Source organism: Chelmon rostratus, chromosome 22 (assembly GCF_017976325.1).
Source record: "Chelmon rostratus isolate fCheRos1 chromosome 22, fCheRos1.pri, whole genome shotgun sequence".
Lineage (NCBI taxonomy): Eukaryota > Metazoa > Chordata > Actinopteri > Chaetodontiformes > Chaetodontidae > Chelmon > Chelmon rostratus.
In genome coordinates this window covers 19,343,070-19,355,226 of record NC_055679.1, presented here as the reverse complement: position 1 = coordinate 19,355,226, position 12,157 = coordinate 19,343,070, and the positions used below count along the sequence as shown (strand labels likewise).

Sequence of the window (12,157 nt, the reverse complement as noted above, 5' to 3'; positions counted from 1 at the left end):
AAAGGAGGGAGTTAGAGGCGTTTAATAAAACCACAGTGTGAGGTTTCTGCAGACTGAGGCCGTCATGGGTGACTGGAAGCGATGGGTGTTATCATATGAAGCTCCTGTGTTACACAGCAGATTGTATTTGAACAGCTGTCAGAGAGCTGGCTCGCGTCTGGTCTTTACCTTCGTTTTGAAGGTTAATCCATCAAACAACAGTGAAAAGCTCAGATTTAATGAGCTTTTATTCCACTCGCTGATGCAGGAAAAGCCCTGTTCGCTTCCACCGCTGAGGTTTTCCTTCACTGCGAGGAATAAGAGCTCGTCGGTTCAACGGTTCTCAGAACAGCTGAAGATTAAAGGAAACACGAGGAGGAAGAGCTCTGAACAGCTCGGGTCGTTCACCAGCACTTAGTCAGCGCTCGCTCGTTAACGACTCCTGAGGCTGAACCTCGTCAGATCCATCGATCCTGTCGTTATGTCGACCTGTCTCTGTGCCCCCAGAAGGCCGGTTCACCATCCCCCCCCCCCTCACAACAGCAAAGGCTGTATTTCAGAGTGATTCAAGGCCTCTGATTGGTGGATGTGAAGTATTTGCTGAAGTGCAGAGAAACAACCCACCGACTCCGACTCGGGCTGATTGCAGAAGGAGTCGTTGAGGAAGAGAGTGGACGGGAACCAGTCGTTTATACAGACTCCAGATCTGCTCAGACCGCACTGGTATTATATTTCAGAAAGCCGTGATACAGTATCATTTGGATGATGTTACATAACCTGCTGATCTGTTGTCGGCGCGCAGTGTTTGCTGTTAGAATCTGTCAAAACAGACGCAGTCGGCTGTGATGAGGAATCAACGTGTTTCAGCTCACAGCTTTTGTTCCTGTTACACAACAAAAAAACAAGCGCACAAGTGATGAAAAGTTGTCCGACCAGGGTCAGAACACGTTTTCTGATGTTTTCTCCTTACAAATACTTTGGACTTTTGTCATATTGTCGTGTATCATAGGTGTGAATCATGAAAAGATGTGATTTAAGTCTTTATATTTCTGTGAGAAGCTGCAGTCGTTGCTCTGTTTGATGGCGTGCTGGATGCTGCTGAACATGGCGTCTTTGGATGAACGGCGAGGTGCTACGACTTTCATTTTGTGCTCAATATTTGCATATGATGGTGAAGAAATTCATTTTGATTCGGCCCGTTGTGGAGACTGGACCGGGGGTGCTCACATCCCACACACGCTGCTCCGCCCCCACCCCGCAGATGGGATCTGCAGCGTGTTTTGACCCTGAATAGCAGCGAGCGATGAAGGGAAAAAGGAGTGAAAGAGTGTAATTTCTCGTGCTTTGGTCCTCTGTCGTCTCGCAGGCTGACATGTCGTCCTGCGTGCTGAGGATTCCTCCACACGCCGACACGTTAGCGGTGAATGTCGCTGCAATTACCGGCCTTTTGCTGCAGTCAATGAGAGGAAGTGATTCATTTTAGCAAGCTGCTTCTGCGTGTTCTGTCACAACTGTTATATTATAATCAGAGGGTTCAGCTCATTTCAGCGTGCTGTGAAAACCAAACCGAACACGAGTCCTGGATGTAGATTTTAAATCCGAGTCTAAGAGTCAGCTGCTCAACAGCAACAGTTCACAGGATCCTGTTGGTGTTGCTTATGTTTTGTATGATAACGGAAACACAGAGTTTACAGTTGTAACCGGTGGATTATCATCGTGTGCGTTCTGTTATGCAGAGAACCAGACCTGGATGCATTTGGAGGTGCTCTCCATTTATTTCTGACAATAAAAGTGAAATAACAAAAGATCCTCCGATCAATCATCAATATACGTGAGCCCCTACGCAAATCAAAGAACACAGGAATGTGTTAGCATGCTACAGCAAAGTTTTAGCTAGCGAGTAAGCGAGAATAATTTGCTGCATACCTCTCCCACAAAGTACAGAAACAAAAGGGGAGAGGTGAAGGCAGGAGGCATATTTTATAGAGGGGGACCCACAAAAACAAACGTAGGGGTACACTGACTCAAAGTCTCAGACGTTCCACATTGACTCTGGAGGCCTAACATGTCAGGTAAGGTTAAAACTAGTTACAGAATTTGTGTAATTATAACTAAAATTATATGGTGTATGACTCTGTTACACTGCTGTACAATTGACCCTGTTACACAGTGACAGTGTCGTAAATGGGTGTAAGCAGGGCTTTTACAGGTGTCCTTCCAGGTGTTTGCGTATGTGAACCAGGTAGTATGAAGTCTCCAGAGAGAGCAGCTGCTGCAGGCTGCATTAGCCGCTGCTAGCATGAGCCCGATCTTTGACCGAACTGCGTTGTGGGTAATGCAGGAGCCGGTTTGGACGAGGAAGAAGAACATGTGGAATAAAAGTCAATATCTCTGCGGGAGTGAAACCAGCGGAGGACTCGTGACAATAACGAAAGCTGAACTGTGAACTTGTCCTCCTGAGTTCACACAGTGTGACCTTCAGTAAGTTTTATTGCAGGTCACATTGTGTGAGATGGATCGATTGAAATGTGTGTCAGACTGTAGGGTAGCACATTTTCAGGCTGATGGATGTCTGGTGAATTGTAACGCTGAAGCCAAACAGACACGACCTCAGCTCGCATCCTTCATCGACCCTGATGGCTGGAAAACTGACCCTTGGCGTTGGCCAGTATATTTAGCATCATCTCATGCTGTGTTCTGATTGGTTGTTTTGTAGATCTGAGCTGTGGCAGCAGTCGCATTGTGACAAATTGGTCCTGAATTTTCTGACACTGTCAGAATTTTGATCTTTGGCCGATAAATCCCTGAACTTGACTTTGGTCGAGGTGTCAAAGTACGATTGTTATGAGATAGCTCTCTGTGGGAAAACATCAGAAAACCAGGAGGATTTGGGAAAATGTGCATTTACAAATAACAAAAAACGAAGCAAACAACCAAAAATAAGTGGACTGATGGTAAATAATTAAATACAACCAAGGGAGTGTTTCTAAGTCAGAGTTTTCCGCGGTCTACTACATGAAATACAGAGTGTCTGAGCCGCTTTCCTCTTGCCTGTCCAAAACTAAAACAACATTTGAAGCTGCAGCTCTGCTCCCAGTGTCTCCAAACACAGGAAGTCTGAGTGCGTGTGTGTACTTTAACTGACCCACTTAAACCAGCCCCGTCCCCAGGTAGACAGCGAACGCCTCGTGTTCACATTAAAACAAATGTCTAACAGGCTGCGGCTGAACTCTCACTGAGCGGCGGCGGCGTTCTGCTCACGTCAAATCAAATATCCTGCATCTCACTTTCCCTCCAGCGCCACCTGCAGGTCAGAGTCTTCACTGATCCAGTGTAACATCCCAACATACAACGTGCAGAGAAAAACGAATGGGAGGACTCGAGCGAGTGAGAAGAAACATCCAGCACATGTTTGCACAGAATCTAGCGCCACCATGAGGTCGACATTTCAGGCTTTGAATGAACGGTTTCATTCGAGTGTGAATCTGTCGCTTGCCTGCAGATGAGTTTAACATTTTTGCATATTCGGCTGCCCTGCTTTGCACTCACTGAAAGACTCTCGGTTAATATTTAATTAGAATTAATAGCTTTGGAGCGCATTAATTGAGCACTGTCTCTGTTTTCCCTTGAATTATTTCCAAAATATAGATTTCTTTCCAGGAAAGTTCTTGAAAATTATTCAAGCAAATATTCAGAAATTACAGACATAAAATAAACTAGAAGCTCCGATCAAAAAAAGATAATACATCCCATCAGTGGCGTGCACAGACTTTTTGAAGGGCAGGGGCGAAAAGGAAAAAAAGGGCACATATAGCCACTGAAGAGGGCACTTTAACACGCGTTTTGACGTCCAAGAGGGCACTTTAGCGCGTGTTTTGGCTCCCAGGGGGCACTTTAGCACGCGTTTTGGAGTCCAAGAGGGCACTTTAGCACGCTTTTTGGAGTCCAAGAGGGCACTTTAGCACGCTTTTTGGAGTCCAAGAGGGCACTTTAGCACGTGTTTTTCAAAAACTGGGCCACGAGGGGGGGCCGTCGCCTGGTTTATGGAAAAACCAGATTCATCCAGTTGCGGCACATTTGATGGAAATGAATCATCCAGTCTCTTCTTGATATAAATGAAACTGAGAGGGTGGAGACCTGGAGAAGTTGCTTCTTAAAAGGGAGGTGTTCTGGATTTCTAAACTGGGCCCTGTGAGCCCAGCTCACAGGGTCCAGGGTTAAATGGATCCTATTTGTGCTCCATATGGATGAACGTTTTTTACTTCTGTTGAAAGCTTTTTGCTCATTGATGAAATCATGTAACTCAGTATTTATGGTTACAGATACCTTTCTTACAGTTTTTGTTTGAACTACGGACCGTGAGATCTTCTAAATTAAACTTTTTGGCTGTAAAGTTCTGTAAACATGGTATCTGGTGATTTATCGCTCACAGATCAATGTTGTACGTATGTGAGGGAACTGGTAACAGCCTGATGAAGGCAAGATGGCCGAAAACATTTGGCAGATGAAGCAGAGTGACGCACTGGAGAGGAGTTGTGTGTTTTAATCTGAACTCTGTCTGAACTCAAGCCGCAGCCCACCGGCTTCTCCTCCGCTCACTTCATACAGGTCTTATAATCAGAATCAGTAGCTGACGATGGCGTCCCTTCATCGTGAAAGCGTCCCAGATGTGTGAGCGGCACAGTGTGGGCACACGGCGGGCTGACGGCCGAGCGAGGTTGACAGGACAGACGCAGAAATGCAGAGAGAGAGAGAGTCAGCAGGTAGGATGGTAGTTTTAAAACGGGAACTGCGAAAATTGTTCAACCACGTTGCCATAGCAACAGCGAGCATGTAGATCAGGAGGCTTTTTTTAACACACACACACACACACACACACACAGTGACACCGTGAGGTTAGCACAGGATTCCCTGCTATTCCAGTTTCTATGACAACTCACAACTCATCCTCTCTCTCTCAGCCTCTCTGTTTCATCCTCAGCTGTGATGGAGGCAGCCATTAAGTTCTGACTTCAGTCCTGCTCTGCTTTACTGGCACGGATGCTAATCAAGTGCTAATTAGCGCCAATGGTGATTAATACAAGTGATGATTAAATACGTAATAATGTCTTGTGTTGAACTGGAAATACCATCAGCAGTAGTAGAAGTCGTGGTGGTATTAGCTGAAAGGGACTCTGAAAATGATCGGGGTGGGCCGGGGGTTGAACTTGAACCCCCCCCTTTTGCTGTATCATTGTTAAAGCAGCTATAACAGTGTGAGACTCCTGACTAAGAAAAGATGCAACATTATCTCAGAATAATATGATATTATCATGTCTTAAAACAGAAGTTCGTCATTCTGGGAAACATGTTTATTGGCTTTGTTGAACACTCTCTGTATAAAACTTAAAGCTGGATGCTAGACGACGATTAGCTTAGCATAAAGACAGGAAACACTGGGAAACAGCTAGCTGCTCTTCCAGACATTTAGAAAATACACCTACCCGCACCTCTTAATTCAGGGGTCGGCAACCTGCGGCTCTTTCATCCCTCTGATGCGGCTCCTGAAAATAATTAATGAGCATTTAATTAAATGTATTTCATTTTAGTTTGTTCATTTTGAAACAAATCACGCTCGCTCACAGATGACAGTTTACGATCCTGCGTAAAGATGCAGGTGACGGGGGACTGAGGTTCAGGAGCAGAAATCACATTAACATTGTTTGATTAATATTTTAAATGCCTATTATTTAGCATATATTAACATTTTTTCATTGTTCAGTGAAATTGTCCTTTTGCACACGCCAGTAAAAAGATGACGGCACGCAGAGAGTGGACGGCATTTTAGGTTTGCTGACGGTGGAGAATTTAAGTTTGGTGTTTTTTCATAAATGCAAGACGGACTCCAATAGACATTGAGTATTTTACTTGAGAGTACTTTCAACCCAACGTCTTTTTGTCGGACTTCAAAATGTTATTGTTGCACGCAGAAATGTCATTTCGTTTTCTCTGCAGTCGTTCATTGATTTCATAAATGCAGCACATTATCGTTTGTTTGTACGTAGTATAAAGGCAAAAAAAAAAAACGTTATGTGCAGCGTTATTTTATTTGACATGTCAAAAGGTTTTTTTTGGCTCCCAGTGTTTTCTTTACTGTGGGAAACGGGTCCAAATGGCTCTCTGAGTGGTAAAGGTTGCCGACCCCTGTCTTAATTAATTATTAATTAGTAATATTACTGATTATGTATGGATGAAAGAAACAAGAAAAGTAATTTAGACATGCTAGCATGCTACACTTTTAAACTTCAGGCAAAGGCAGGAGAGCTGTTCACCCCTGTTGCTCATGCTAAGCTAAGCTTCATGTTTAGTGTAGAGACATGAAAGTGGTGTCAACTCTCATCTCATGAGAAAAAAACTCTCATAAGGAAGCAAAAAAGTGCTTTTTCCCAAAATGTTGAACTATTCCTTTAATACACTATCAATCATTATGATCGTACATGGTACATTCGAAGGGGAAATCAAAATGCTGTATCGTCTTAATGAAATATTCCAGCAACTATTCTTCAATGAAAGCTGCTACATGTTAGAAAATAAAAGATATACCCCCCCCCCCCCTTGTGACCCCTCTTCCCTGTCTAATAATTTTCCCACAGCCCGTGAAGCTGCTGTGGAATCAGTGTTTCGGCTGTTGTGCGGAGCGATCGGACGCTCCTCTGTGTTATGTGTGTCGGTGTGTGAGAGCAGGGTGAAAAACAGGATGTGATGTAACATCCCGAGGCCATTATTAGCATTAGAGAAGGTGGAGGTCAGATCAGAGTCAGCAGACAATCTGAATAAGATGTCGTCCCACGAACAGACACAAACGCACAGACCTGAGCGGATCACACACTCACAGTTTAGACAATGGGCTGCGATTGGAGGGTCGAGCTGTCAATAGACCCGTGTCACGGAGGTCATCCTGACTTTCCACAGCAGGAAAATCACACGTGTTATTAGCTGCCTCAACATGGCCGCGCTGCGTTTCGTTGTGCATGGAGAGCAGCCATGATCACTGTTAGTACTTACACCTTCGAAAATGCAGAATGTCTGCTGTGAGAAATGTCCGTGGGAGGCTGTCAGATTCATGCTAATGTCTCTGTCCCCGCAGAAGTCTCTCTCACACAAAGTCCAAATCATGTCCAGCCGTTAATGCTCTTATAGAATGAGGAGACCAGTGCAGTAAAAAGCTAACTTTTAGAGATGTAGCTGTTTTAGCTCAAAGTAAACAGCTATGCTAGCAGCTCTGTGAAGCTGTGATGCTAACTGTAGAAGTTATAAGATGGACAAAAGTTGCAGACTACTGTTTTTAATGCTTGGCAGTCCTGGTCATTATGTTGTGACAAAACTAACATGCTGCTGTTTAGTAAGTTTAGTGCTTACCATGTTGCTTTAGCATGTTAGCATGCTAACATTTGGTAATTAGCAGTGAACACATTTCTCAGCCCCGTGCACGCCGCTTTATCACCAGGAGAAATGAGTGTGTTTGACCGGCTTTGAGCTTGCTAATGAGCATTAGCTCGGTTGCTAACAAGCAGCAGAGGTTAGGGAACTAAAACGACGTTGACGTGTTAAAGCTGAACACAGTTTTTTTCCACGCGATGACGGATCTTGAGTTATTTTTTTGTACTGTTATCCTTCACGTGTGCTGCAGAGTGTGATCCAGTTCTGTGTGTGTGTGTGTGTGTGTGTGTGTGTGTGTGTGTTTTCAGCCACATGCCTCTGAGTCCGGCTGCTGACACCAAACATGATCGCCCGCGGCAACAGGCGGTTACTAACGGCAACCCGACAGGCTCTGCTGTTGCCAGGGACGACGACGTGGATGACACGCCCCCTGGAAACAGCATTGTCGTCCGCATCGGCATCCCGGACCTGCAGCAGACGGTAACACACACATACTTTATATATAGATACACACACACAGTATATACAGTATATATATATGGATATGTACTGTATATAACTATGACTGGAGGATAAAAACTACATGAATGAATCAGCAGGACAAACCTGTGTGTCTGTCTGTCTGTGTCTGTCTCTTTCTCTGTCTGTCTGTTTCTCTGTCTCTGGCTCTCTCAGAAGTGTTTGCGGTTGGACCCAGAGTTACCAGTTTGGACCAGTAAGCAGAGGGTTCTGGTGACGTTGACTCAGTCTCTGTCGGATGTTTTGAACTATGGTCTCTTCCAGCCGGCGTTCAACGGCCGAGCCGGAAAGTTTCTGGACGAGGAGCGACTGCTGAAGGAGTATCCTCTTCCTCCCATTACGCCCATCCCATACCTGGAGGTACAGCAGACCAGTTACAGGGAAACTGGTGTTTTTTATATGTTCGTCTTGTGTGTCTCTGTCTGTCCTGCTCTCCACCCATTGGTTCCGACTGGAGATGGAAATCTTTAAACATATGTTGAAAAAAGGTTCAGTAATTTCCTAAAACAGCTGCTCACTGTAGTTTTTATCAAACAGACGGCAGGAAATGCTGCATTTGTTGGGATTTAGTGCGTGTGTGTGTGTGTGTGTGTCTGTGTGTGTCTGTGTGTGTCTGTGTGTGTGTGAGAGTCAAACTAAACTACATTGTGTGTGTTCATGTTGAACAGAATAAATACAGACAAGATATGTAAGAATGAAACTGTGAAATAATCTAAATAATTTTAAAAACTTTTATTTAAATAACTTTATTAATTCCAGTAGTTTTTATTTCACAATCTCATCTCTGTCTGTTAATTCAGATCTAAACAACAGCCAATCAGGCGCATTAACTGGCTCAGTCCTGCAGGTTTAAGATGAAAAAGTGGACTGAAATAAAAATGGACTTTGGAAAAAAGGAAATAAAAATTGAATTAAATGCAGTAAACTTCTTAAAAATAAGCTTTACTAATAAAGAGCTGAGTGTGAAATGTCATGGTTTTACACTTCTAACACACATTTTGTCTGTATTTATTAACTTGGTTACTTCCTGATGTCCTGTAATTTAAAGTGACAGCTCCTACATTTACACACATGTTTGTATGAGCACAATGAGCACTGACCTTTGACCTCTGATTATTATTACAGTTTCGTTATAAAAGAAGAATTTACACGCAGAGCTACGTGGACGACAAACAGCTGGCCAAGCTGCACACCAAGGTACACACACACACACACACACACACACACACACACACATTGATGAATCACTTTATGCGCCGCTACAGGCACAAATGTTTTAAGTAGGCTTAGACAATACAAATCCTTTAAAAATGCATAATAATAATGATAATCATGTGTTTTGCTCCCACTAATCATTAAAATGATAACACTAACCGGAGTGTCTCATAGAGAATATATTGAAAACTGCCTGAACTCGTAATTAAATGCATCAGTTTGATGTTTCCAGGCCAACCTGAAGCGCTTCATGGAACATGTTCATCAGAAGAATGTGGAGAAGGTTTCCAAATGGTTGGAAAAGGGCCTGGACCCCAACTTCCATGACTCTGACAGTGGGGGTGAGTGCACACACACACACACACGCTCAGATAATAACATTATGTTTGAATTATTGCTGTGTGTGTGTAAGTGTGGAATAGAAAGTCCTCCACAGGTAATTAAAACCTGAACTCTTCCAGAAGCTCTTGACCTGCGTGTCTCCAGGCCCACAGGAGAGGCCGTGTGTTTATTGGATTTGCTTTGGAACAATAATAACTTTGGTTGTTTGTGTCTCAGAGTGTCCGCTGACTCTGGCGGTCCAGCTGGAGGAGAGCTGCGAGTTGATTAAAGTCCTTCGGAGCGGAGGAGCTCACCTGGACTTCAGGACCAGAGACGGTATCACGGCTCTGCATCGAGCCGTCCTCTGCAGGAACAGCTCGTCTCTCACCGTAAGAAAACACGCCGGCACAAGCCACAAGGCGGCGCTGCAAAGTAACTGAGTACATTCACTCAAGTACTCAGTGCAGTTTTTGAGGTGGAGGTTCTGGAGCCTCAGGGACTCGAGCAAATGACAAAATGTCACGTTAACGCTTTTACTTCACACATATGTTTAAAGTTATTTGAGGCTTTTTCATTCCTGTTTTTCATCAACACTTCGCTGAACTCTGTCCTGTCCTGGTCCTGGTCCTCAGACTCTGCTGGACCTCGGAGCGTCTCCTGACTACAAGGACAGCAGAGGTCTGACTCCCCTCTATCACTCTGCCATGGTGGGCGGCGCCCCCTACTGCTGTGAGCTGCTGCTGCAGGACCACGCCACCATCGGTACGGAGGCTCGCAGGGTCAATCCACCTGTGTGTGTGTGTGCGTGTGTGTGTGTGTGCGTGTGCGTGTGCGTGTGTGTGTGGATGGATTTAATCAGCACTGTGTCACTACAGTACTGATTAACGTTTTCATTTTGTTTGTGTCGAGAAAAACACTTCACTGCTAAAAGAGTTCTTGTTGCCATGGTTGCAGGGATGACTGATGAGAACGGATGGCAGGAAATCCACCAGGTGACACACACACACACACACACACACACACACACACACACAGACACTCAAATCCATACAATCAGTCAAAGTACTCGCCCTATACAATTATAATTTGTGTGTGCATGCATGTGTGTGTTCGTGACTTAAGGCATGTCGCTTTGGAAACGTGCAGCACTTGGAGCACCTGCTGTTCTACGGCGCTGACATGAGTTCCCAGAATGCATCAGGAAACACTGCACTGCACCTTTGTGCTCTGTACAACCAGGTAACACAGAGAAAACATTCAGCTCTGTTTCTTCTCGGTCACGTCACTGTCGTTCTGTATGTAAAGTGTTTTTATTTACAGGTTCACTCTGATGTTAATAAAATAATCGCTGCTGGTTTTGCAGGACAGCTGTGCCAGAGTGCTGCTGTTCAGAGGAGCAAATAAAGACATCAAAAACTACAACAACCAGACCGCCTTTCAGGTAAAATACCATCCAAAACTACGACAAGCAGACTGCTTTTAGACTAAAATCATATACTGTACATATAAAATACCCAATCATGATACTATCACCTGTTACCAATCAACCTGTTTACCTGTGGAATGATCCAAACAGGTGTTTTTGGAGCAGGAAGTGGAACTAAAGGGAACTAAGACACCATCCTGCTGCCTCAAACACTCACTAGAGCACCAGATGTGGATTAATCCACCACTGAAAACAGCCCCCAACAAATGCTCTATTTCCTCCCGTGCATTCAGTAAAATCTGGAGTGGGCAGCTGTTTGAGGAAATTACTGAACATTTTTTAAAAAATGAAACCATAAATGTGTGAGGTTTTTAAAGATTTACATCTCCAGTAGGAACCAATGGGCTTGGAGCTGTCAGTGCTGAGAGACAGACTGACGTGTGGTTGGTTTGGGTCTTTTGACAATAAGAAAAATATAGAATGAAGCCTGATGTCTGTTGTTGTTATGATAATGCAGGACGCTCCTTGTACGTGTGTGTGTGTGTGTGTGTGTGTGTGTGTAGGTGGCGATAATTGCTGGGAACTTTGATCTTGCAGAAATCATTAAGATCCACAAAACCTCTGACGTTGGTGAGTTGGCTGAGAGTATAAACCCATTTAAATAGTGTGTGTATGTGTGTAAGTGCACATATTACAGTAGCTGGTGTTAACTGTGTGCATGTGTGTCTGTGTGTCTGTGTGTGTGTGTGTGTTTGTGTGTGTGTACATATGTGTATATGTGCCCAAGTAGTTCCCTTCAGAGAAACTCCATCCTACACAAAGCGCCGCAGAGTCGGCCTCACCAGGACGACGGCTGGAAATGGTCTGTCTTCTCCACGCTCTCTGATTCGCTCGGCGAGTGACAACGCTCTGGAAAGCCCCGCCTCCTCTCCCGGCCCCTCCCTCCAAAGCCTGGAAACACATCATGACACGCACACACACTCACTACGACGACACACACGCCGGCTCAGGTACACACATTCACATGCACAGACACTCAGACAGGGTTAGTATATATTCACACACGGCTGCAGTCATGCAGCTCCATCATCCTTTTGTTTACATTATAATAAGAAGTCCACATCAGCTCTGGTGTAGTTGACATTATTGTTGGTGTAGTTGACGTTAGTGCTGGCGTAGCTGGCATCGGTACTGGTGTTGGCATGACAACAGCCTCTAAAGTTAACCCAGGCTGCTCTAACCCGTCTGTATCCCACCTGTCCGTCTCAGATCTTACCT

General features: G+C 44.6%; 1 protein-coding gene across 1 annotated transcript in view; it reads left to right on the top strand.

Moving 5' to 3' along the window:
- The window catches only part of shank3b (SH3 and multiple ankyrin repeat domains 3b), a 31,804-nt gene that overhangs the window by 6,589 nt on the left and 13,058 nt on the right, over window positions 1–12,157 (top strand). The window contains exons 2-12 of the mRNA XM_041963505.1: window positions 7,707–7,878; window positions 8,074–8,277; window positions 9,043–9,114; window positions 9,365–9,473; window positions 9,691–9,842; window positions 10,086–10,215; window positions 10,408–10,445; window positions 10,576–10,692; window positions 10,817–10,894; window positions 11,443–11,509; window positions 11,670–11,889. Of these exons, the coding sequence (XP_041819439.1) occupies window positions 7,711–7,878; window positions 8,074–8,277; window positions 9,043–9,114; window positions 9,365–9,473; window positions 9,691–9,842; window positions 10,086–10,215; window positions 10,408–10,445; window positions 10,576–10,692; window positions 10,817–10,894; window positions 11,443–11,509; window positions 11,670–11,889 (1,355 nt within the window). The 5' untranslated portion in view covers window positions 7,707–7,710. The remainder of the gene's footprint in view (window positions 1–7,706; window positions 7,879–8,073; window positions 8,278–9,042; window positions 9,115–9,364; window positions 9,474–9,690; window positions 9,843–10,085; window positions 10,216–10,407; window positions 10,446–10,575; window positions 10,693–10,816; window positions 10,895–11,442; window positions 11,510–11,669; window positions 11,890–12,157) is intronic.